Consider the following 27,659-nt stretch of genomic DNA (forward strand, 5'->3'; position numbering starts at 1 on the left):
GCAACTGAGTCCTCATGCCGCAACTAAGAAGCTGCATGTCACAACTAAAAGATCCCGCATGCCTCAACTAAGACCCAGCGCAGCCAAAATAAATAAGTAAATAAATAAATATTAAAAAAAAAAAGTGGTATCTATTAAAAGTAATATTGGGACTTCCCTGGCAGTGCAGTGGTTAAGAATCTGCCTGCCAATTCAATCCCTGGTCTGGGAAGATCCCGCATGAGCAACTAAGTGTGTGCACCACAACTACTGAGGCTGCGCTCTAGAGCCCACGAGCCATAAACTACTGAGCCCACGTGCCCTAGAACCCGTGTGCTGTAACTAATGAAGCACACGTGCCTAGAGCCCGTGCTCTGCAATAAGAGAAGCCACGGCAATGAGAAACCCGCGCACCACAGCAAAGAGTAGCCCCTGCTCGCCACAACTAGAGAAAGCCCACGTGCAGCAACGAAGACCCAACACAGCCGTAGATAGATAGATAGATAGATAGATAGATAGATAAATAAATAAATAAATGTATGTAATAGTAACCTGCTGGTTAAAAATATTAGCACTCTTGGTATAGGAAATTTTAAAACGTTAATTAAAAATAGATATATGTATGAAGAAATATGAAAGCTATTACATAAATATGATAACACTAGGTGTTTTTTCTCCCCATGATGAAACTTTGGGAGATTTAAGCTTCTTTTCCATATTTTTCAGGGTTATTGTGCTAAGCATGTATATATATATATATTTTTTTTTTTTTTTAAATGAGGATAAAATCTTTTTTTTAAGTAATCTTTATGTAACTTTGACTTCATAGCAATTTCTTTCAAATATTTATTCCAGAGAGTAGCAGACCGACTGTATGGTGTATATAAAGTACATGGGAATTATGGGCGAGTTTTCAGGTAAGCATTATGCAAACTTTTATAATAAACAACAACTAGCTCTAATTAGCTTTTTGCCTAAGAACTATAATTCTTGAAAATATATGATTCTGGAAAGCAAAAGATTATTTCTTAAATGATGTCCTATAGTAGTAGTCTTCAAACTTTTCACTGTAAAGCCTTTGTTTAAATAAAGAATAATAAGGAAGCCCAATATATTGAGCAGATAAAAGATAAACTGCTCTGAAGCAGTGAGCGGTGTCTTTTACTTTCTTGGCAGAATGCCCAAGAAGATTCCTTTGGAAATCACTGTCATATAGAGTTAGCGGTTTTCTTTTTCTTTTCTTTCTTTGTGTCACTTTATAATTTCTGAAGGCTTTTGCAAGATGGGTTTTTCAGTCTTGAGGTGATATTAGTGTAAATTAGAATATTTATTTGTGTAGATAACTTGCATATTGGTTATTTTTGAGCTTTTTCTTTTGTGAATTTTTATGTGTGTTAATTATTTTAGTTGTGACATTTTAGAAGTTAATTATCCAAATCTTCTTGTAAGAAAAATGTCCTTGCTAATGTTCTAAGTCCTTTTGATTGAATTAATCAAAATAATTCATTTAACATATTTGAATAGGTAAAACATTCATATAGCACAAAATTCAACAGGAACAAAAGCTTATATAGTGAAAAGTCTCTTCCCTCCTGCCTGCTAACCACCCCAGTCTCCTCCTCTGAGGCAACTAATAGCAGTTCCTGAGTTACTTGTGTATCCTTCTAGTAACATGTAGCACCATAAATGTATATATTAACACACAAACAAGTGCATTTCTCCCTCCCCCCTTTTAAAAAAAAATTTATTTTTCGGCTGCGTCGGGTCTTAGTTGTGGCACACAGGATCTTTCATTGCGGCGCGTGGGCTTCTCTCTCTAGTTGTGGCACGTGGGCTTCTCTTTATTTGTGGTGCACAGGCTCCAGAGCGTGTGGGCTCTGTAGTTGTGGCACGTGGGCTCAGTAATTGCAGCAGACGGGCTCAGTTGCCCCTCGGCATGTGGGATCTTAGTTCCCTGACCAGGAATCGAGCAGGCATCCCCTGCGTTGCAAGACGGATTCTTAACCACTGGACCACCAGGGAAGTCCCCCCACTCCTGCCCCCCGTTTTTTTAAACATGGAGAGGGAGCATATTTTATACATTGCTATGTTCACTTGTTTTACTTTGCTTTTTTTCTACTTAAAAGCAGCTCCCCAATATATATTGCTATCAGTAAATAACTGTATGGGGCTTTTTTTTTTTTATTTAATTTTTTGGCTGCATTGGATCTTCATTGCTATGTGTGGCCTTCCTCTAGTTGCGGTGAGCTGGGGCCACTCTTCATTGCGGTGCACAGGCTTCTCATTGCGCTGGCTTCTCTTGTTGAGGAGCATGGGCTCTAGGCGTGTGGGCTTCCGTAGTTGCAGCACGTGGGCTCAGTAGTTGTGGCTCGTGGGCTCTAGAGCGCAGGCTCAGTAGTTGTGGCGCATGGGCTTAGTTGTTCCGTGGCATGTGGACCAGGGCTTGAACCCATGTCCCCTGCATTGGCAGGCGGATTCTTAACCACCACACCTCCAGCGAAGCCCTTCTGGTGGTTTTTGATATACAGAAATACTCAATTTGTTAAATTCAGTTAACATGTAAGTGGTTAGATTTTCTCCTTTATAAAGTAATAGCCTCTGACTTTTGTGTATATCTTAATAAGGTCTTCCCCACTATGGATTATAAAAAAATAGATTTTTCATTTCTTCTACATTTTTGTGGTTTCATAAATTTTTGATTCATATTAAATTTATTTGAATGTCAAGTGTGAGATATGGCTACATATTTACTTAATTTGAGTAACAGGTTATCCATATGTCTTGGTTGATCAAATGCAAGATGGGACAGTATCAGCATTATATGATTTTTTTAATGAAGAGAAGCATATTAATATTGTAAACATGTAGACTCTTCATAACTAGGATAGGAGTATATGTCTAAACAGGAATAATGGGAAGAAAGGCAAATCATATTCAAGTCAGCTGCATGATGTGCGACTTACCTGCTTTTAGATCTATGCGTGAGTCAGCCCTGATTTTAAGAATACTAAAACTGGAACTCTAGTTAAGCTTGGGAATATGCTCATATGATAATTAACATAAATCAGACACTCTCAAAAGTAGTACATTTATTGTAAATAATAAATGGACTTGTGTTAATTTGAGAGGCAAGTGGATAAAAGGTCACTTGGCTGAATCAAATTATAAAAAAAATTATTTGCATTAATGTCTCATGATAAATATTATACAGATTCGCCTTTGTGCTAACTCAGTAAATTAACAGAAAGCCATTTTACATCTAAAATACTTCATAAAAAGTGAGCCAAGGAGACCACAGGTGGTTGAGGTAATTTAAGCAGGTGATCAAGAGCCTGAACCAGAGCAATTGCCAGTAGGGACTATTAAGGAGACATAAATGACAAGATTTATCAATTGATTCTTTCAGTCATTCAGCACACATTTGCTGAACTCCTGCTACCGTGGTAGGTGCTAAAGATACCAAAATTTAATTTGCAGGCAGCTGAATGATTAGGAGGATTGTGATAGAGAATGTAGGAAATATAACAGGTTTGAGGAATGAATTAAAGGGTTCTGTTCTGAATAGATTGCATTTGATTTAAAGATTTCTATTAAGCAATTGGAAATTTGGATCTGCAGTGTGAGAGGCTGGTGAGAATATGAGTTGTATATAAAAGTTACATCCTAATAGAATGATATTTAATGTAGGGTTAAGGTGATAATGTTAGAGGGTTAGGGTAAGTCTGTGAGAGACTCAAGGGCGGAACCTTGGGGAATATCTGTGTTCAGGGGTCAGGCAAAGAAAAAGAATGTGAGGGAGACATTGGGAAATTGATGAGGAGTGTGCAGTGTCAAGCAAGTGAAGGGAGCACTTCAAGAAGTTGGAGTTATACTGTAGAGGAATTGAATTTAGTCGAAAAGAGGGGAAATGGGTGGGTAAATCTTCGGTGTTAATTTGGAGAGCAGTTTGGTTTGAGTGATATAATGCTGTGGTCCTAGGAATGACAGGAAAGGGTTAAGGAAGGAAAGACAGCAAGTTACTGATAAGTCTGTTAAGAAAAGTCTCTGAGGTTATTCTTGAAGGGGTATAGGGCCTCTTTGTGGTGGTGGTGGTTGTTTTTTGCAGGGGGAGCAAGGGTAGGAGGGTGGATGGAAGAGAAGATAGAGAGGAAGGCACAGAGCTGTCTTAAAGGAGAGGAGCAGTATGTGGCAGGAGGCCGCTTTAGCTGGCCCCTGTCTTAGTAAAGCAGGTGTCTCTGCTGAGAACAGGTGGGGTGATTCTGTGGTTAGGAAGCTTGAGGGGAGTGATATAGGGCAGTCTGTCTCAAACTAATGGAGAGGAGAGTTCTTAAACTGATCCTACTGCATACCCTCCTTTATCTCCCCTTACCAGCTCCGTGGGGGATTGGCTGGAAGCAGCTGTGGCAAGTGCAGAATATCTTTGAAGACTTGAGTTCTGTCAGTTTATTCAAATTTTACATTTTACTCTGTAGAGCATCCATGGTTATTTAAGTATATATATAACTTTCCCTGCCTCAAACTTAAAATTCGTTCTTCAGAAAAACTGTGCCATGCTTAGATGGCTTCAGATATCCAAGATGAAGTATCCCAGTTTGAGAAGCACTGATGAAGGTATCATTTAGGAAAGTGGGAAAGGATTGCTGAGCAGTACCAATTGGTAATGAGTGTTTTTTATCTTTTCTTTTTGTTTCCTTTTTATTTTTTCATTACTCTTATGGTCAGTGGCACTACACTGACCATAAGAGTAATGAAAAAATCCAGGGAATTCCCTGGTGGTCCAGTGGTTAGGACTCACATTTTCACTGCCGGGGCCTGGGGATTAAGATCCCACAAGCGTCGCGGCGCAGCCAAAAAAAAAGAGTAATGAAAAAATCCAGAGCTTGAGGGTCACATAATTGGAAAAAAGTTTAATGTGTTTCTGTTCTTTGGTTTGAAATTTGAGAGGGGAAGAAATATAAAGCTGATTTCATCAGCTTTGTCTCTTAATTTAAATGTTTTCTATATATATCAAATAACTGTAAAATTATGCCTTTTTGCTAAATTAGAGATTGAAGTGAGAAAATGGATTAAGAAAAAAGATTGAGCTATGAGTGGAAAAGGACTGTCAAAGAGGGAAGGAAAGGTGACAAGACTTAAACTTACTTGTAAGTAAGAAATGAGCAGGAATTAGATGCACAGAGAAGAAACAGGGAAGATTTTTGTGATATGTTCATGTTGCATGTTGCTGGGTTTTTTTGTTTTTGTTGTTTTTTAAAGTATAGGAGTTCATTTTGTGCTCTTCTTGAGTTCCTAGGCTTTTTGCAGCTTCCTCCTGGATATAGCACCTGATTCAATTTAGGACAGGCCAAAGGGTCATTCCATGTACGTGCTTATAGGACTTGTCCATATGTTCACTAGTTTCAGGAACTTTTGAGATCTGCCTGTCAAGAATTAGACCAAACACTGTTGACATGAAACAAATAGACTGCCAGATATTTCTCCAGCAAAGATTAGCAAAGAATTGCAGTTTCAGGCTGCAACGATGGCAAGGCTCATGCAAGTTCCCACAGGGCAAGGGAAGGAGAAGGCTTTTATAGAAAGGAAAAGGAAGTTGGGAGGGCTAGAGTAAACAAAGAGTCTCTGTGGCTTTTCATTGGCTGAGACCTGGCCAGGAAAGAAGAGGAATCTTTCTTCTTCTTCTAGGGCTCTGCTGTGGACACAGGGCATGAGAGCTCCCCCTTTTGGTCTTCCAACTCTATTTAATTGAGGTTTCTATTTATTTTTTACAATACATAGGTGGGATTCACTCTGCAAAAGACTTAGAAAAAAGAGAGTTTTAAGTGCCAGTAACTAAGTTTTTGAAGCTAATGAAAGCTGTCAGGAGCTAATAGCCTAAAATGTTATATTCTGTTAATTGAACATTTTAAAATACTCATCTTAATTCATAGATTGTGAATCCATATAGAAGCAACCAAGGAAACACAGCTTTCCCAGATTCAGTTGGTATAATTCCTTTCAAGGGATTCCAGGAAACTGCAAAAGCAAATTTCTTTCAAAGAGTCATGTGTAAACATGATCAGGGATATGCAAACCTTGTCATATACCTCAGAGCTCAAAGATGCACAGGATGTATTTTGTTGAAGGATTCTATAATTTATTTTTTATTTTTTGGTCATATGGTTGACGAGTGGCGGTGAAGAGCTCTTTTTTTTTTTTTCTTTTGGCCGTAACATGCAGCTTGTGGGATCTTAGTTCCGTGACCAGGGACCGAACCCGTGTACCCTGCAGTAGAAGCGCGGAACCCTAACCACTAGACCGCCAGGGAATTCCCTAAAGAGCTCTTTTGATTAAGAAAGCCAAAAAAAGGAAGTGAAGGTTGGGATTAGTGAGTAGAACACTCTGATGGCAGTTGATTCTAATCTCAGCTCTGCCTCTCATTGGATGCCTGACTTTTGAGTAAACCATGTTAGATCTCTGAGCCCGATTTTAAATATCTGTTCAGTTGTGGGGTTAAATGGGGAGAGTGATTTCCAAACCCTTTTTTAGCATGGAACTTTGTTTAAATGAAATGATATACGGAAGTATAAACAAATAAAACTTATTACTATAGACCTGCTTGGGGCTGGAGACTTTCCCTCCCATGCCTCTATCCCTGATGAACACCAGATTGGGCAGCTAAATTTAGTTCTGTACCTCTATTTTTGTTGTAATAATATTTTTATTCCTTTCCAGAGTCTTGACCCTTGGGCATTCTTGGAGTTCTTTCCTTTCTTTCTTAATGGAACTGTAAAATACTAGAGCAGGAGGGACCTTTGTGGTTTTATAGTTAAGATTCCTTAAGCTAGGAGATAAGGATGGACTTCAGGTTCTCTGAAGTCTCTGAAATATTTATAGTTATTATGAAATATTAACTATATTCCCTGTGCTGTACAATGTATCCTTATAGCTTGTTTATTTTACACATAATAGTTTGTACCTCTTAATTTCCTATCCCTATCTTGCCCCTCCCTCCTCCCCTCTTCCCACTGGTAACCACTTATTTGTTCTCTATATCTGTGAGTCTGTTTCTTTTTATTATATTCACTAGTTTGTTTTTTTTAGATTCCATGTATAAGTGATAACATACAGTTCTCTGTCTGATTTATTTCACTAAGCATAATCCTCTGTCTGATTTATTTCACTAAGCATAATACCCTCCAAGTCCATCCATGTTGTTGCAGATGGCAAAATTTCATTCTTTTTTGTGGCTGAGTAATATTTCATTTTGTGTGTGTGTGTGTGTGTGTGTGTGTGTGTGTGTGTGTTTCTGTATATACACACACATATATATACCACACTTCTTTATCCATTCGCCTGTTGACGTCTGTTAGGTTTCTTCCATATATTGGAAATTGTAAATAATGCTGCTGTGAACATTGGGGTGCATGTATCTTTTCGAGTCAGTGTTTTCATTTTCTTCATATTTATAACCCAGGAGTGGAATTGTTAGAGCAGGCAGTTAGCCAGATACGAGCAGAGAAGAGAGGCATGGGTCATATGACAGGAAACCATACATCTTGCAATGACAGGGTCCTAGAGGCAAAGAAAGGTGGGAACCTCTTGTGTCTGAATGCTCATTATACCCTCATTACAATAGAATTAACATTGCAGCCAGAGCAGTACCCATCATGCACCTGACGCCATGGCAGATCCGAGAAGACCAAGGACAAAAACAGCCCCTCCTCTCAGAAAGGTGGAACTTGGATGAAAGCCAGGAAGTTACCCCAGAGTCCCTCCCTTCTTGATGAATATTCCACCCGTTTTCACACCCCATATAACCAGCTTGCCAGAAGGAGCTCGGGGCAGCTGCTCTTCTGAGCTTGCCAGCTCTCCCTCCTGAGAGTATACTGTTGCTCAGTGAATCTTCACTTCGCTTACTTGGCGTCTGTGTCTCGTCTCTGAATTATTTCTGTGACAAAACAAGAACCTACCCTCTGGCAACAGAATTGCTGGATCATATGGTAGTTTTGTTTTTAGTTTTTTGAGGGCTCTCCATACTGTTTTCCACAGTGGCTGCACCAGTTTACATTCCCACCAACAAGTGTACAAGGTTTCCCTTTCTCCACGTCCTTGCCAACATTTGGTGTTTGTGCTCTTTTTGATGATAGCCATTCTGACAGGTGTGAGGTGGTATCTCATTGTGGGTTTTTTTTTTTAATAATCTTTTTTTTAAAAAGTAAATTTATTTATTTATTTTTGGCTGTGTTGGTTCTTTGTTGCTGCGTGCGGGCTTTCTCTAGTTGCGGCGAGTGGGGGCTACTCTTTGTTGCGGTGCGCAGGCTTCTCATTGTGGTGGCTTTTCTTGTTGCGGAGCACGGGCTCTAGGCACGCAGGCTTCCGTAGTTGTGGCTCATGGGCTCTAGAGCACAGGCTCAGTAGTTGTGGCACACGGGCTTAGTTGCTCTGCGGCATGTGGGACCAGGGCTCGAACCTGTGTCCCCTGCATTGGCAGGTAGATTCTTAACCACTGCCACCAGCTAAGTCCCTCATTGTGGTTTTGATTTGCATTTCTGTGGTGATTAGTAGTACTGAGCATCTGTATGTCTTTGGAAAAATGTCTGTTCAGGTCTTCAGTCCGTTTTTTAATTGAGTTCAGTTTTTCTGATATTGAGTTGTATGAGCTATTTATGTATTTTGGATATTATCAGTCATATCATTTGCAGCTATTTTCTCCCATTGCATAGGCTGTCTTTTCATTTTGTTGATGGTTTCCTTTGCTGTGCAAAAGCTTTTAAGTTGAATTAGATCTCATTTGTTTATTTTTGCTTTTGTTTCCTTTGCTTTAGGAGACAGATCCAGAAAAATATTGCAACGATTTATGTCAAAGAGTGCTCTGCCTATATTTTCTTCTAGGAGTTTTACGATTTCCTGTCTTACATTTAGGTCTTTAATCCATGAAGTCTCTGAAATTATATGCAAAATTTTGTTTGTGATTTTCCCTCCTTAGTGGAAAAGGTCCACAGTCTTCATCAGATGCTACAAAAGATTTATTACCCTCTTTGATCTGGTTCATCTGTGACAGTTATCCACCCATTAAGTACTTTATGATAGCAATTATGCCTCTTATAAAGTTGATGCTAAATCCTTCTATACTTTTTATTTTATTTATTTATTTATTTTATATTTTGGCTGCGTTGGGTCTTCATTGCTGCGCGCGGGCTTTTCTCTAGTTCCAGCGAGCAGGGGCTACTCTTCATTGCGGTGCGCAGGCTTCTCATTGCTGTGGCTTCCCTTGTTGCGGAGCACGGGCTCTAGGCACGCAGACTTCAGTAGTTGCAGCACACGGGTTCAGTAGTTGGTGGTATGCAGGCCCTAGAGCATGTGGGCTTCAGTAGTTGTGGCGCGTGGGCTCAGTAGTTGTGGCTCGCAGGCTTTAGGGCACGTGGGCTTCAGTAGTTGTGGCATGCGGGCTCTAGAGCGCAGGGTCAGTAGTTGTGGCGCACGGGCTTAGTTGCTCTGCAATGTGTGGAATCTTCCTGGACCAGGGATTGAACCCATGTCCCCTGCATTGGCAGGAGGGTTATTAACCACTGCGCTACCAGGGAAGTCCCTCCTTCTGTACTTTAATAGTTCCTTGTTAATGGATCCCTCCTCTCCCTCCTCTCCCTCCCTAAACTGGTTAACATTTTCTAGTTCCAATCCTCAGCATATACCTGGACCCCAGTTAGAACCTTTTGTTTAGCAGATGCTTCTTAAATTGTAATAGGCATACAAGTCACCTGGAGAACTGTTAAAATGAATATTCTGAGTCAGTAGATCTGGAATGAGTCCTGCGAGTCTGCATTTCCAACAAGTTCCAGGTGATGCTGTTCATAGACCACGGTTTGAGTAGTCAAGGGCTAGACTATGTATATCTTGAGGGGAGAGGTCTTGTGCCTAGTAGTGGCTGATACATAGAACCCAGTACATGTTTCCCTCCTCACATTTATTCATTTATCGGTTCATTCTTTCATTTTACCTACAACCTATAAATGCCAAGTATTTATCAGGCACTAAACGACTTAATAGGAGTAAATAGATGATTAAGTGTAAGTCTTACCTTTCTTGAACTAGTTTTTAGTCTTGTTTGGTAAACAAAAGAATTAAATTTGGTTATATTGACCTTGAGTTGGTAGCACATTAAAAGGTGCTCAAAGATTAGATGGATGAAGTACCTGTGGAACATCCAATAGATAGTTGATCTGGACTGTCCATTAATTCTGTTGACGTGACTCATAGCTGCATTAACTGTGATTGCTACCTTACAAATTTGGCTAGTTATGCCTGTAATCTGCCAAAACCCCTAGACTTTGTTTTTCATGTGAAGAGCTGGGCTTTAGGTATGTTGAATTTGAAGTGACAGAGGTATATAAAAGCAGAATTGGGCTTCCCTGGTGGTGCAGTGGTTGAGAATCTGCCTGCCAATGCAGGGGACACGGGTTCGAGCCCTGGTCTGGGAAGATCCCACATGCCGCAGAGCAACTAGGCCCGTGAGCCACAACTACTGAGCCTGCGCGTCTGGAGCCTGTGCTCCACAACAAGAGAGGCTGTGATAGTGAGAGGCCCGCTCACCACGATGAAGAGTGGCCCCCTCTTGCTGCAACTAGAGAAAGCCCTCGCACAGAAACGAAGACCCAACACAGCCAAAAATAAATATAAAAATAAAAATTAAAAAAAAAAAAGCATAATTGTCTTGTAGGCATTGGAAGTGTGGCTTTAGATAATACAGCTAGAGGTGTTAAAAATTCACTTTATAAACAGCAAAGCACTGAAAGGTTAACTGTTGCTATTACTATTTTGAGGGTAAACATATGAGTAAAAATTGTCAGAAGGAGATATGTTTGTGTTTGTTTTCCTTCCTTGACAGTTTTAAAAACCATGTGTGGTTTTACCCTTCTAGTATTATAAGCATATAATCTGATATTTCAAGAACAGTGTATAAAAACTACAGATTAACAGAATCATAGTGTTTTAATTTTTTCCCTTTTATGATATATGCAATTGAAGGTGTTTATTATACATAGCAGAAAAATTGGAAACAATCTTGAATGGTCAGGAAAATGGTTAAAAAATTATGAGTTGCCAAAAAAAAAAAAAAAAAAAAAAAAAAAAAATTATGAGTTGCCATCTGAAATAATGCTGAGAACAAGTTATTTTAATAATGTGGGGAAATACTATTAATAGAAAAAGCATAATACAAAATTGCATATACTGCATGATCTCAGCCATATTAAAATGAGTAAATAAAAAGAACTAGAAGGAAATATATCAAATTATGTCATCTCTTAGTATTTAGGATTATAGATTCATTTCCCCCTTTATTATAATACACATATGCATCTTCCATAAGAAGGAAATTTTTTTTTTTTTAAGTTTAATTTTTTTTTTTTCTTTATTTATGGCTGTGTTGGGTCTTCGTTTCTGTGCGAGGGCTTTCTCTAGTTGCGGCAAGCGGGGGCCACTCTTCATCGCAGTACGCGGGCCTCTCACTATCGCGGCCTCTCTTGTTGCGGAGCACAGGCTCCAGACTTGCAGGCTCAGCAACTGTGGCTCACGAGCCCAGTCGCTCCGCGGCATGTGGGATCCTCCCAGACCAGGGCTCGAACCCGTGTCCCCTGCACTGGCAGGCAGACTCTCAACCACTGCGCCACCAGGGAAGCCCCAAGAAGGAATTTTTATTTCAAGAATTTCACTGAAATGACAACAAAATGATCTGTGCTTTTAAGTAGACTTTGTCATGCAACTTTAGTGCAAGTTATCAAAGTTTTATGGTACACCTAGTATTTCTGTACAGTTGTCTTTTTCTGTTACCTATTAAGATAGTGACATGTAATCATGTGTGTTTATCAGAATCATCCATGTAGTAATTAAAAATATGCATGCCTCAGCTCTATCCCCGAGATTCTAATTAAGTAGATCAAGAGCAGGGTAAGCATTCATAGTTTCTAAAAGCGCCACAGTTGATTTAAATAGGCACCCTAGCTGAGAAAGTTGTCTGTAAGCAGAAACTGTTTTGTATGATACTTGCTTTACACTTAACAGCAGCAGATACAAACTTTTGAACTAATATTTTAAAGCCTTCACTTGCATTTAGTTGTTAAACTTCGGGGAAAGGAGCATATTTGAGTCACAGAAAATAAATCCAAAATAGATACTATACATTGTTTAAAAGCTAGCTAGAAAACAACCTTGTAAAAGAATCCATTTAATAATATTCCATATCTAATTCATGATGTTTTTGGTTTTATCTTTTTCTTCTTAGTGAGTGGAGTGCCATAGAAAAAGAAATGGGTGATGGACTGCAGAGTGCTGGTCATCACATGGATGTGTAAGTACCCAGAGAATTTAAGGTAGAACCTGAGGTGACATTAGTGGTGGAGTGTTAGTGATTCTTCTGTTCTTCTGTTTTTATAAAGTTTGCTGGCATTTATATTGTGCTCTCTGTATATAGATTTGACTTAAAGAAGTTTATCTCAGGAATGCAAGATTAATTTAACATTCAAAAATCTTTCAGTTCAATTCACATATTAGCAGAATAAGGAAGAAAACCCATGTGTTCATTTCAGTACATGTAGAAAAAGCATATCAACATCTATTCACAGTAAAAATTTTCATCAAGCTAGGAATATAAAGAATTTCCTCAGTCTAAAACTTACAGCTAATACTGTACTTAATAGTGAAATATTGGTGTTTTCTCCTAAAATCAGGAAGAAGGCAAGGTTGTCTGCTTCCACCACAACTAGTAAAAATGGTAGTAGAGGTCCTGGTCAGTGCAGTAAGATAAGAAAATCAAATACGGGGCATACATCTTAGAAAGGAAGAAGTAAAACTCTCTTTATTTGCGGTTAACAGGAGCTTTTATGTAGAAAATCATAAAGAATCAACCAAAAATATTATGGAATAGCTGAATTTAATGAGAATGCATGATACACGATGAATATATTAAAATAAGTTGTTTTTACATACTAGTAACAATTGGAAAATAAAAACTTAAAAATGCCATTTATAGCATCAAAACAGAATACTTACAGATTAATTTAATGAAATATGTGAAAGACCTATACACTGAAAACTTTATATATAAACATTGCTGAGAGAAAGTAAAGACCTAAATAAATGGCGAGATTAAACCACGTTCATAGATTGATTGGAAGACTCAGTAGTGTTAATATGACCATTCTTCCTAAATCACAGTCCCAATCAAAACTCCAGTGACTTTTTAATAGAAATTGATAAGCTGATTCTAAAATTTATATGTAAATTCAAAGAACGTAGAATAGCCAAAACAGTCTTGAAAAAGGACAAGCCTGGAATATATTACCTGATTTCAAGACTTAGTATACAGCTATAGTTATCAGGAGGTATTGAGATAAAGAGATCAGTGGAATAGGCTGGAGTCCAGAAATAGATCCACATTTACATAGTTCATTTCAAGAAATGGTTCTGGAATAACTGGATATCTTCATGGAAAAAAATGAACCTTGAGCCATATCTCACACCTTACATAAAAACTAATTCAATTTGGATGATACACATAAGTGTAAAAGCTAAAGTTGCAGGTTTTAGTAGAAAACATAGGAGAATATTGTTGCAACCTTCGAGTAAGCAAAGATTTTTTAAAGCGGATATGAAAAGAAAAAAATATTTTTAAAATGGTAAATTGTACTTCATCAAAATTAAAAATTTTGCTTATCAAAAGACACCATTGGAAGTGGAAGGAATGTGGGAGTACAGTTTCAGTTGGGGAAGATAAAAAGTTCTGGAGATGAATGGTGGTAATGGTTGCACAACCATATGAATGTACTTACTGCCACTGAACTGTACACCAATAAATTGTTAAAAAGGTGAATTTTACATTATATTTTACTACAAACACACACAAACGCACCATTAAGATAATGAAGAGGCAAGCCACACACTGGGAGTAAACATTTCCAACCGTAATATATAAAGAACTCCTACAACCGAATAATAAACAGACAAAAATATATTTATTTTATCTAAGTATTATTTTTTGGGGGGCTGTTATATAAGCTGACCAGCTGCTTTTCAGCCATTTTGTTAAGTCTTCGTGCATTCTGTTGACTGGACATTTTTAGTATTTGCAAGAATTTGGGATTATCCCTTTACTTGGTTTATTTACAGTGTTAAATAAAATTAATTTTAGTAATGATATCTAAAAAATCTTTACCATTTACCCTTTGCTACCCAAAGATGTGCTGCTTATCCCTACACTGTGTTTCCTATCTTCAAGCCACCAGCCACCTATCTTCTTTTTTTTCTTAACATTAACTTTTCCAGAATTGTAGATTTATGAACTAAAGGCAGTTTTTCCTACTCTTAACAATGATTCTCAAGATGTCTTTCAGTCACATAGGGGAAATTCCACACTCTAACAAATGTAAATTTATATTTACAGAATACATATTTTGCCTACTTTTATAAATACTGTAAACACATCACTTTTCAGTGAGCATTAACATAGATTTTTTGTTTGTTTTTAGAATTCAGTAAACTTGTTTACTTGCCTACATGAAGTGGGCTTGGAGACATAAAATATATTTTTATTTTATGCCCATGCTAGGGAATCAGAATTAATTTGAAAAAAGGATGCTTCTTATACCATACAGAAGTAGTAAATGATATAGCCCATGTCCTTAGGGAATTTATAATGTGATCAGAGAAAACCAACACAAGAGACATTTCTTTGATAAAATTTGTCCTCAATTTTTGATAAGAGATCAGAAGTAGAGTGATGACTAGGACTAAAGAAGTCTGGGAAGATTTCTAGAGGTGTTGAGATACGTATGGTAGGATTTGGAGAAGTAGTGTGGAAACCCATCACTTTTCTGTGCAAGGAAAGACTCAAGGCCAGGAACAAGAGTGGCACGACAGTGAAGGGCTTGTCCAGATCAAAGCAGAGGTTGCTATTGAGAATTAGAATAAAATAAGGCTTCTAAAATTTTCTGTAATCTTTATTTGCTCGACTTTTCCTTTTGTAGCTTTTTGGCATTACTGTATGTAGTTGCTACCAGGAGCACTAATGTACCAATTATACTAAACTCTTACTCTTTCTACAGATTTTGTAGCCCTTTTTGTAATATATTTGAACAAAAGATATTACAGTGCTTCTTAAGCTACCTTAAGAAGGACCGTTTTTTGTTTGCTTTGTTTTTCTATTTCTAAGACCTTGCTGATCAAAACATTTAGGTAAATAAAATAAAATTGTCATGGTAATTAAAGATTGCTGTAGGGGGGAGGGATAAATTAGGAGTGTGGGATTAACAGATACAAACTACTGTACATAAAATAGGTAAGCAACAAGTGTTTACTGTATAGCACAGGGAACTATATTCAGTATCTTATAATAACCTATAATGGAAAATCTGAAAGAAATATATATATATAACTGAATCACTTTGCTGTACATCTGAAACTAACATAATATTGTAAATCAACTGTACTTCAGTTTTAAAAAGTTGTTATAAATGTTTCTAAATGCTTATTCTCACTTTCTGTACTTGCTTTTGTCACTCATGGGTAGCAAATGGTCTGTGGACCACGCTTTGAATAGCCCTTCTTTAGAACTTCAATACTTTGTGTCCTGATAAAGGTTACTCTATGCAATGTTTTTTATTTTTTTATTTTTATTAAAAAAATTTTTTTTACATCACATTTTTATCAAACAGAAAGTCACAAAAATTATAATCATCATCAGTTCAGTCAGTCCCATGTAATTAATTTTTTTCCTCTTGATCTTTTGTTAGCAATTTTATGAATTCATCAGTTTTTCATTAGAGTTCTGAAAATGCTTATTCATTCAGTTCAGCAGTGTAGTCAGTTACCAGAAACCTGTACTTGTCAGAGTCTTTTCCATGAATTCCTTGAAGATGAAACCCTTTTATAGGAACATTTTTGCAAAAGCATCAGAGTACACCCAGAACTGTCTGTAAATGACAAAAGACTTAAAAATGACCACGGTTAAAGATTTGATGAAAGTTCATAATAATGCAATTGACAAGGAAATTTAGTTATTTCTGAGATATACATTTGCAATGTTTTTTAAATAGGTATGCATCTTCTATTGATGATATTTTAGAAGATGAAGAACATTATGCAGATCAGTTAAAGGAGTATCTTTTTTATGCAGAAGCACTGAGGTAAGTATAATACATGTTCCAGATGCAGCCCTGTGGCTGGTCACCACTCATATGCTACTCTAAAATAAAGATTTTTAAATGAGTTCATTCCCCCAGATATTGAATGAGGTCTCATTGTATTCCTGTGTGTTACAGAGGGCTAGACATAGCTATTTAAGATGAGCCCTGTGCTTGAAGCATTATGTTGATAAAACCTGTTAGTCTCAGACTTCAGGTCTGTCTGTATGTTGTTCTACTTTTTCCAGTTTGAAGATTGGAAGCAAAGTACAGATTGAGACTGTGTAGCATAATCTGTCACTAGGTTGTATATTACCATTTAAATTCTGTAATTTTTTCCATACCTGCATATTTTATCTCCTTAGTAAGGTTGTAAAACTTCTTAATGTCAGGACTTTGTCTTCTCTTTTTATAGTATCTTCTACAGAGCCAAACAGTTCTCTGGGAGATAGTCCAGTTTAGAAAAATGAATTGTTTTCCTACCACTTTTTTGGGGGGCAAATTATTATTATTTTAAAATTTGATTACAACTGATTTTGTTGGCATTAAAATTTTAAATTTGAATGGATATAAACCAAAAACCAGAAATTAAGTTTGGTAAAAATGGGAATAGGAGTTTTCTGGTAATTACAGATTAGAAGGCAGAAATCGATTTAGAGAAACATAGACAAACCCCATGTTTACAATGATTGTGCCACAGATTTAAACTGCAGTAGTACATTAGTAAACTGTTCACACTGAGATCTTCACCTTGAGATTCGACAGCTGTTTCTTGAAAAAATATCTCAGTACCTTGTGCAAATAAATTGGTCTTTCATGTGCCTTAGCACGCTTAAAATTTCTCCATTGTATATATACAAAACACCTACCATTTGGGCAGGGCAAAATGCATACCTTCATAACAAAACTATAAAGTACCTCTCAAGTATGAAGAATATACACATAATACATGGTATACAGTATTTACAAAATATATAATACAAGCTGTTTGTAATTTTTAAACTCATCTTTTGCCCTTGTATATTGCAACAAGGTAATTTTCCATTTCTGTACCATTGCTTTTCAAGAGTCCAGGGATTTTGGAAAAGCTATGTTTTACATACATACTGAAATCTGAGATCTAAGTTTGAACTTATAGGAGAGTTTTAAAGTGTACTGCCATCAACTCCCTATTTTGGTTGGAATTTTCAATGGTGCTTCCCATCCAGTGATTAGGAGGCTTTGGAAGAACACTAGGAGAAAGTGGATCACTAAACTTTACCCCAGCATAATTCTTCTTTTGGCTCACTTCAGTTAGAAATGATGATTTCTTCAAATGCTTATTTTTAATATTCTCAGTATTTTTAAAAGGCTTTTTTTCCTGCTTCTGAATTATATCAGATGAAACAGAATCCTGCCAAAAGTTATTTTCATTTCTTTTTGCAGAGGTGATCTTGGTTAGTGGTAAGTTACATTTGCTTTTCTGTCTGTTTATCTTTGGTTGTTCACACAAGTGTATACCATGAACAAGCTGGCTGTGGGGAATGGCAATTTTCTCCGATTTTCCCATCTCTGATTTTAAAACGACTTTTTATCATCTTGTCCAGTTATACATATAATACATAGAAGAAAATGGTTTCTGCCTGCCCCCTACTTTGTTTTAACAACTGCTTCAAGAACTTTACTGCTTTAATTCCAGTCACTTTCCTAGCTCAAGTCATCCTTATAGGAAGCCATGAGGAGATGGAAAGACAAGGTAATCTATTAGATCACTGCCCTTTCAACACTTGTAATATGGTAGGGAAGCAGGACACAAATAGAAAGCCAGAGCACAAGGTAACATAATCCATGTCCAAAAGGGTAACTGCCAACAGAGCTCCCTGGTTTTAATAACGTTCTAGAAAATAAAGGAATCTTACTAGGAAACAAGTACAAAAGCTCGCTTTTACATTATCACTAATATTACAGAAGAGCCATGGAATTGAAAGGAACCTACACAAAATTTAAGTAATCACAGTGGACAAATTTAATTTTTTGCAAGGCACAGCTAGATAAGCTGCAAATCTCTCAAACCAATATTCTTTCAACAAATGTCAGTAACTTATTTTCATTAGTATTATGAAGGTTTTTGAAATTAAAGTCAAAATGTTTTATTTTGATACAAAGGTTACTTTAAGTAATATAGCGACTTAATACCGATTAAGTTTTAATCAATTTTATCCTAGTCCAGTAGCAACTGGGCAGCATATCGTCAATTCAGTTGGTAACTTTTCTTTCGAAAACTTCATCATTCTGGACACAAGTAATAAAACTACCTTCCATTAAGAAAGCCTGGCACAGTATACAGTGGGAATAGTTAAACAGTAAATGCCGTTCATCTGATACACTAGCACAGAGAACTTACCGCTTCAAAGAGGCAACAACTCTGCTGTCGCTCCTGCCAACTTTCGAAGTTGAAAAGTACAGCTAAGTAGGTTGCCCCGGCTAGGAGCAGCGCCCCAGTTGGACTGGCGCCCCACACCGGGCACCTCATAACTCAGTAAAAAGCCAACTGGAAGTGGGCGGCTGCCAGCCCATGGCAAACCCCACACCAGGCAGCGAGAGACCATATGCACGTCCTGACGAGTCTTGGCACTACCAACGGTCCCCTATCACTTTTAAAATCAGCCTAAGAATTCTGTTAATAAAACAGAGGAGCAATATTCCTTTAGTTGTTCAGTAGCTGGTATGAAAACATCACATTGTTAGCCTTTTTCCTTCTAGAGTTTTGAGTAGTAAGAAGTTACACCAAGGACTTCCCTGGTGGCGCAGTGGTTAAGAATCCGCCTGCCAATGCAGGGGACACGGGTTCGAGCCCTGGTCCGGGAAGATCCCACATGCCGCGGAGCAACTAAGCCCACGTGCCACAACTACTGAAGCCCACGCACCGCAACGAAGAGTAGCCCCCGCTCACTGCAACTAGAGAAAGCTGGCGCGCAGCAATGAAGACCCAATGCAGCCAAAAATAAATAATAAATAAATTAAAAAAAAAAAATTACACCAAGGTGTTTTCAAGTTACGGACCAAAAGAAAGTTGCTGAACACAGTGTAATTCTCTGCAGCTCTTAAAAGTTATAGAAAAGATTAATGTGTATTGATACAGAAACATATGTGTCTTTGGTATATAAATAGTTGAGAAAGAAAAGATGTAGAATTACTGGGGGTGGGTGGATATGTGTATTTGTAAATGCCTAGGTAAAGTCTGGAACGATATATACTATCTATTAACATGAATTATGTCTGGATAGTGGAACTGGGGAAAAGAGAGCGTTCTTGAAACTTATTTTGTGCATTCCTGTATTAGAATCCTTTTTTTTTTTTTTTCAGTGAGCATGGATTACTTTTATGAAAATAAAAACTAATAGACGTTTCTAAATAAAAAGAAGAAAGCTTTGAGATAATGTCTTTTTAAACAATACTCAGTTGTGATGTGAGATTATAGCATTAATTCCTATGTTATACAAAAGCTTTTTTTAAATGTATGTGATAATGGTATGTTTATTGAAAAAAATGTTGCAAGTATCTGGAAAACAACCTTTTTTGTTTTAAGTATATATAAAGTTTTTATGCTTAGGTTCTGCTAGATTAAATTTTTAATGTTGGGCTACTACATTTTAAACTTGAAAATTCTGTATATAAAAGTTCTGACCGTAGTAAGACGTGAATGCCTCCCCTTTACCCTTGAAAAAAATTTTTTTAACATATTAATGGAGAAGCCACAAAAATTAAATGGCAGCACTTTCTTTCATCCCTAGGGCTGTGTGCAGGAAACATGAACTTATGCAGTATGATTTGGAGATGGCTGCTCAGGACTTAGCATCCAAGAAGCAGCAGTGTGAAGAGCTGGCAACCGGGGTGAGTGGTTTTCCATTTAGGTCTCTGGTACTTTTATAGCAAACCTTAAGTGGAATGGGCTGCAGGATGCCTGGAGCTTTTACAGGGAAATAATTTGTGGGCAACTTCATAATTCTTTTGTTTGTGATCTTGATATAAAAGGATGTAAGCCATTAAAACACGTATTATATAGTGTTGTAAGAAATTTTGCCAACATTGCTGTGTGTAATAAGAACCATCTCTTTTCTGATTAAGTCCAAGTGAAAAAACATTATTCTTTGGGATTGAAATAATGACCTTTGCCAGGTTTAATTTTACCTGGTATATTATAGAAATTTTAGTTAACTTTGAAAAACTTTGCCCTTTTAGAATCAGTGCCTCTCTCCTAACAGGGAGCTTTTTGTGTACTTTATTCTTGAATGCTTACAGTGAATACTTGCGAATAAAATTCCTGATCGTATTGGACTTAGATCATTTTTATAATCAGCTTTCTACCGTCCAGCTATTTCATTGGAATAAAAAAGCTGTCATGGTGAGAGCACACAATCTGGAAGTAAAGAAGCAGTTACAATGCCACCATTTATGAGTCATTTCATAGTTAACAAGTACTTTACTTGTGAAAGTGCTTGTGGGCTACCCACATAGAGATATGTGGGAAAAGACCTCTGACCATGAAACAGGTGCACACTGTCTTGATTTATTTTTAAAATCCAGGGGAAATTCCCAGTCCATTTTCAGGGAGCTTGGTTCTCTACTCCTAAATGTGTTTCCCTCAGTAAACTCTAGAGTTTACTAGAAGTTTTCCATATGATGAAGAAGCTCAGTTAAAATTTTTCCCTTTTTGATTCTTCCATATTTTCCAGTGTTAGAAATCTTATTAGTAGCCCCCTGGTTGTAAGGCTTGTGGTGTTTTCTGTCTGAGCTAGGGAGGAAATGGCTATTTCCCCTTTTTTTTTTTTTTTTTTTATTTCCCCTTTTTAAAAAAAAAAAAAAATTGTGGTAAAATATCCAGAACATAAGATCTATTATCTTAACCATTTTTAATGGTAAAGTTCAATAGTAGTAAGTACATTTACATTGTTGTGTAACCAACCTGAAGAATTGTTTTCATCTTGCAAAATTGAAACTCTGTACCTATTAAATATCAACTGTCAATTTCCCTCTCCACCCAGCCCCTGGCAGTCACCATTCTACTTTCTGTCTCTGTGAATTTCACTACTTTGGATACCTCATATAAGTAGACTCATATAGTATTTGTCTTTTTGTGACTGGCTTATTTCACTTACCACAATGTCCTCAGGGTTCATCCATGTTGTAGCATGTGTCAGAATTTCCTTCTTTTTTAAGGCTGAATAATATTTCAGTGTATGTGTGTTGTTTATCCATTCATCTGTTTCTATTTCATTTTAGACCGTGAGAACATTTTCTTTGAAGGGAATGACTACCAAGCTCTTTGGTCAAGAAACTCCAGAGCAGAGAGAAGCCAGAATAAAGGTGCTAGAAGAACAAATAAATGAAGGAGAACAACAACTTAAGTCTAAAAATCAGGAAGGCAGGTAAAATGCTGAGGTGTTTTAACATGGCTAGACATGTAGACTCTGTGACAGATTGTTTATAACCATTCCCAGCTTCACCAGTGTCCCTGGATGTAGCCTGTTCTTCTAAAATGCAGTGATTGAGTATTCCTAAGAAATTTGAGTAATCAAAAATCATGTTGCATAGAAACAGTTGTTTTAGTGTCAGGGGAAGAGGAAGAAGAAAGTATCTAAGCTTCATAATATTATTTTCCTGTACTTTTCATGATTTCTGTCCTTTGCACATCCCCTCTGCCCTTTTCTGTCAGTTAAAAGCCTGATCATTCTCCAGTGCCAAGCTCTTGCATTACTTCTCTTGTGAAGCTTTCTCTTATCCTCACAGGCTGTCATAGCACTTGGTCATGCCACTATTGCATGGCAGTTTTATATTGGGTGGTTGGTTGTACAGTGTGACTGTCCCTGGCTAAATTACAAACCCTTCAAAGTCAGTGACTATGTCTCTTTCATCTTTATGTCCCAACACCTTGCATAGGGCTTGGAATGTAATTATTCCATAAATATTTTTAGAAATTCAGTTCTCAAAGGTCTGCCATGACTGTTGGGCTCATTTTTCATATTGTTGTTTTCATCTGATAGTTGTTGAGTAGACCAAGGCAGACCAAGAGTGTATCACTGATTTGGAGGTGGTTTTGTTAATTTTTAGAACTGCTGGCATCAAGTAAGTCAAATTAAACTCTCATGAATAGAGTTAAAAAGACAGTGGTTAAGATTCTGCACTTCCACTGCAGGGTGCATGGGTTCGATCCCTGGTCAGGGAAGTTCCGCATGCCAGGAGGTGCAGCCAAAAAAAAAAAAAAAAAAAAAAAAGACAAATTGCTCTCAGAATTTTTAAAACTCTAGTTGTCATTTAAAGTAAGCACATGATAAATGTGATACATAATCCGTCTTGTTGAAAAGAATGTATGTTTTCTAGTGACCCCAGGAAGGCAACTTCATGTGGCATCTGTTAGGCTTATGAGCTGGTTCAGGGAGCCATTTACATCTGTTTTATGGGAATAATTTGAAGCTGGAATTCTTGTGGCAAAATAGAGATTATTAAAATGTAGATGAGTGTATGACTGTATGCTTTTTCTCCCACTGTAATTTTTAGGAAGAGAAAAAATAGAACAATCTTATACACGCAATAGCTTTTTCCTCTATATAGACAAAAACCCAACTCAAATGAGAAATGGTTATTCAAATTTATAATACGTAGTTTACTTAATTTAAATAAGAATAATAATAATGACTATACCTTTTATTTCAGAGAATTTGTCAAAAATGCTTGGGCTGATATTGAACGCTTCAAGGAACAAAAGAACCATGATTTAAAGGAGGCCCTCATAAGCTATGCAGTCATGCAGATCAGCATGTGCAAAAAGGTAGGTTTTGGTTTCAGTGAAGGTACAAGTATATTCAGAAGTGCCTGCAAATTTCTTTAAAATCGGTTTCTTATTTGGACCAAAGTATTTATCATTTTCATTTTTAAAGTCCATTCTTCTCCTCTTCCAGAATGTTTCCCAGTTTCTCTACTTAATTTTGAAAGAAGGGTCATAATCAAAATATCAATTACCGAGTCTCTACTCATCTAAAGTTCCAAATTTGTATGCCCCGTTTATAACTTGTATGTGAAAATATGTACTAACAACATTACTTTGGTTATATGTCCCAGGATTACTGCCCTTGGACAGGGCAGTACAGTACCATTCCTAACAGTGATATATACTTCGACTGGAAAATGGTTTCAGCGTTATTTTGGGAAACTGTGGCTGCGATACGGTTTGTTAGAGTAAACCCTTCGCGTAGTTGACATCTCAGTAGAATACATGGACGTTGAAGCTTATTCTGGTTAAAATAAATGTTTTGGCAGTGATGGAGATCTTTCTAAAATGCTGTTATAAGAACAAAATACAAAATATTCCTTAACCTCTTTTTCATAACCCAGGATCTGCCCGTGCAACCACCAGTCAGTCCCAGCGCTTTACATTTCTCTAGCACTTCGCAATTTATTAAGCGATTTAACATGCTTTATCTCAGCATATCACATAGTAAGATGGAGTCCCATATTTATGAAGACATTCTTAGAGGGAAAAAAAATCACACTCATACAAACACTCTTATGCTTTAGTTTATCCAAAGTTTGTATTTTCTGGCTCGGAACCGTCACTTTCTTAGCCCTTTTTACTTGTATGACCAGAAATAGCAGTAGACAACAAAGATGTTTTGAGACAGAAACAACAGACTCACACATTAGTCATTGGGCCAAATTTATAGTTATGCCTCAATGAAATTGTAAGTTACTTCATGTTGTAGATCTTTGGGGTCACTTGAGAGAAGTTAAAACCATGACTGATCAATCTGCAAATGCTGATGGTTGAATATATTGTAGTTTGGGCTGTTTTTGTCTCTGCTGCTGTCATCCCATCAGCTCCTTCTGCTGCTTCACGCTTACCGTCTTTCTAATCTGCCTTTTTAACTCTTCGATGGTCTGAAAGATCAGAAAACAAAGGTTTTTTAGAGTTGGTTTTGTTTTGTTTTATTCCTATAAAAGATTCATTAATAGGTTCTTGTGATCTCCCATTTGCTTCTTTTCCAAGAATGCAGATTTTGTATAATGGCTCAAAGGACTTTCCCCCTGCCACTTTGCTTAGGGTGAGCTGGTTGAGGGTGCTAAAAAGTAATCTCTGGATAAACAGGATATTACTGTAGGTATGTGCGGACACACTGTTGGATATCTGGTGTATCCTCAGATAATAACTAGAGTAAACAAGAGTTTACTCACATGAGATTAATAAGAGTGTATGTTTACCTTATTTCTTAGGAACAGTGTTACAGTGTTTCATGTTTTATTTTCTTGCCTAAGTGGAGTAGATTCTTATATTTGAAAATCTACAGTGCTATTTTCTTTAGAAACTTAAAATTAAGTACGAGAAATCAAGATTAACATCAGCTTTTTTTGGTAAATGTGGGTATCTATATATTTCAAGTTATTTTATCTTTTTAAATTAAAAAAATTATCATAAAAAGAACATATATGCTCATTGTAAAAATTTCAAATAAGCCAGAAGCATATTAAGTAAAAATTCTCCTCCTCCTTCCCCAAATCCCTTTTTGAAAACTCAACACTGTTACATCTTCATGTTTATCTTCTCAGACTCATTTGTACATATACAATCATTTAGAAAATATACACTTTCCTTTCCCACAAAAACAGGATTGCATTATATGTGCTAGTATAGCTTTTGTTTTTTCATCTGCTGTCTTATGGATGTCTTACTAGGACAGTGCACATGAGATCTATCTTATCCATTCTACCAACGAATACTCCATTAGATACTACTTTATCCAGGCAATCTGGGACATTTTAAAAGATTTTTGTGGGTTTTTTTCTTTTTGTATTCCATCAGGGAGGAAGAAAAGCTAAAAAGATTAATTTTTTTTCCTATTGTTTGAAGCCTCGATAAATATTGACAAACTTTAATGTTTAAATATTAAAGAAAATATTCTTTCTTCATAAATTAGCAGTTATTGGCAAATATATATCTTGTTTACTGAAAACATACCTTTATTTCTACCACTTTCTAGATTTTACTGTTACATTTTTCCAAACATGCATTTTTTTCCCCAGTTTCAAACATGCATTTTTGTTTAAGCATGTTAGGTATATTATAGCATATTAGTTTTTTGCTAAATTGCCTGCTATAACCATTGAAAGGGAGTTGATAACTTAGTACTTAATTAGTACTTAATTATCAAAATATTGATTATTAGACTAATAAATTAATAATTCATTAATTTATATTTAATTGTTAGACTAATAAGTTTTTTCTTTTGTTTCAAATATTACAGAACTTGTTTGGTTTATAAATAGAAATGATATGAATATGTGATATGAGTAAGTGAGTTTTTCAAATAGAAGTTGTAGGAGTTCTTTCTGTTTTGAAGATAGATAGGCTCATACAAATGATTCTATTACTTTTTTCAAAAGTATCTGACATTGACTTATATTAGCTATTGCCAGAAGAAGTGTCCTATTTGCTGGACTTGTTAATTATTCCAAAAAGTAAAACTTAGCATACCAGTAAGCCAAATACTTGGGCTTTCAGAATCCTTCCAAAATCATTTTTAAGTTTTGTTTTGTTTTGTTTTGTTTGTTTTTTGATTTGTTTGTTTTTAAAGGGAATTCAAGTTTGGACCAATGCTAAGGAATGCTTTAGCAAGATGTAATCCTGTGAAATGAGTTTCTCTTCAATCAAAGTGCCCCAAAACAGAAGCACAAGTAAATAGAAAAATTTAAGTTGCTACCAGTATACACAAAAATGTATAATAAGTTGAGTAAATTCAGCTTTCTTTAATTTGATTGTAGTGTTAATATAGCACAAAAGGGTGTATTTTAATGAAGATTAAATATTATAATTTGAGGTTTTGGGGACTGGTGCTGATTCTAAAAATGTTAATTAGATAAAATATACCAACAAATTGTCAGGCTTCTGAACCAATGACTGAATATCAAGATGTTAGGTAATTTTTAGATGTTCGTTTTAGTGCCCACTGTTTCAGATCTGCTTATGTAGGGAGTTTTTTCCTAAGATTGAATTCTTATCTTTATTTGGTAAGACCCACTAATCTGTTATAGGGGGTTAATTTTCCTTGCCTTATAGTTGAGCTGTTTGGTTTGACAAACGTCAGCAGAAACTTAGTGTGGAATCTAAGAATTTCTCCCACATTCTTTAATGCCCCCAAACATTGCATACACTAGAAAATGCCTTCAATGTGTGTTCTACCAGAATTTTGATACTAGTCAAAAATTTTACACTGCCAACAAAGAAGACTCAACTTCTCAGATATATAGTAAAATACATTGTTGTGATCTGGGAATTGGTATATAGCAAGGTTTCATTGAGTATGTTACATATGAGCATTAAATTCTCAGATAATTCTTAACCTCAGTGATGAGCCTAAATTGACTCTGCTTGGCTTGCTACACATGGCATTTCAGGGTACAAAGTGTAGCATTTCATCGTATAAGATACATGTAGTGAACATACGTGTTAGTATCTTCATTATTAACATCCTTTTTTATTGCTTGGCTGTAATTTTTGTAAAGATAAATTATATTGCTTTTGTGTGTGTGTTTTTGTGGTATATGTTCAGAAGCCAAGCACCCTTGGTATTTTGCTAGCTTTGCAGAACCCTACATGTGTACTCATTATTACTAATTATGTAAAAAGAGATTTCCAGTACTGTTCAGCATTTGACTTTTTTACATGTTTAAAATGTTGCTGAAGTTTTGTGCTGTTTGCCAAACTTATACAATAAATAAATGAAGTATTGTGTTGATTTTCATATGATTTTTGTTATTTTAACAAAGTGGCCTGTACCTATTAGTATCTGATGCCCTATGGAAAAATAATATATGCCATATTATATTTTAAAGTGTTTAATTGTATAAATTTGTCTTATGCCAAAATGTTGGATTTTTTAAAAATAAGATGCTGAGATGTATGATTTTAAAAATTCTACCTTTTTTTTTTTTTCAAAAAAAGATAAAATTGTTAGAAGCAAAAGTCATCTTGATAGGTACACATTTCATTCCATTGAATTGTATCATCATCTCTTGGCTCATGAAATAAAGTAGCTTGGCCTTTAAAAATCAAAAGCCTTTTCTTCCAGCCTAACCTTAGACTAAATATAAAATTAGATTTTTTTTCTACTAGCTAACTTAATTTGAAAAGGCCACTGATACCTATGTTTTAAAAGATGATCTTCTCTGAAATATACAAATATTCACTTGGTTGTATGTATATTTAAGTAGGAATTTCTTGATGGGTTGAGTTCATTTGATAGCACAATAATTCCTTAAAAAAGAACTCTTAATGAAATTTTATGATGGAAATCATTTTTGGTACTATCCATAATAAGAAGTATAAAGAAAATCTATATGCATTAACCCTTTTCTGTATTTAAAAACCAGAACTCAAAATGAATTAGTTAAAGGGTGAGTTAGATCTCCAAAGATAAATATAAAAAGATAATATAAGCAATAACTAAAGAAAGAAGATTCATTACATAAATGTAAATACTTAGTAACAGAGGAAAA

General features: G+C 36.2%; 1 protein-coding gene across 2 annotated transcripts in view; it reads left to right on the top strand.

Annotated features, from left to right (window-relative positions):
* The window catches only part of SNX4 (sorting nexin 4), a 65,724-nt gene extending 38,819 nt beyond the window's left edge, over positions 1-26,905 (top strand). For both annotated transcript variants that reach the window (XM_059920920.1, XM_059920921.1), the window contains exons 8-14: positions 835-896; positions 12,239-12,304; positions 16,047-16,136; positions 19,907-20,006; positions 21,396-21,541; positions 22,827-22,941; positions 25,739-26,905. In XM_059920920.1, coding sequence (XP_059776903.1) covers positions 835-896; positions 12,239-12,304; positions 16,047-16,136; positions 19,907-20,006; positions 21,396-21,541; positions 22,827-22,941; positions 25,739-25,786 — 627 coding nt within the window. In that variant the 3' untranslated portion in view covers positions 25,787-26,905. The remainder of the gene's footprint in view (positions 1-834; positions 897-12,238; positions 12,305-16,046; positions 16,137-19,906; positions 20,007-21,395; positions 21,542-22,826; positions 22,942-25,738) is intronic.
* The last annotated feature ends 754 nt before the right edge of the window (positions 26,906-27,659 follow it).

This window comes from Balaenoptera ricei, chromosome 4 (assembly GCF_028023285.1).
Source record: "Balaenoptera ricei isolate mBalRic1 chromosome 4, mBalRic1.hap2, whole genome shotgun sequence".
Taxonomy (NCBI): domain Eukaryota; kingdom Metazoa; phylum Chordata; class Mammalia; order Artiodactyla; family Balaenopteridae; genus Balaenoptera; species Balaenoptera ricei.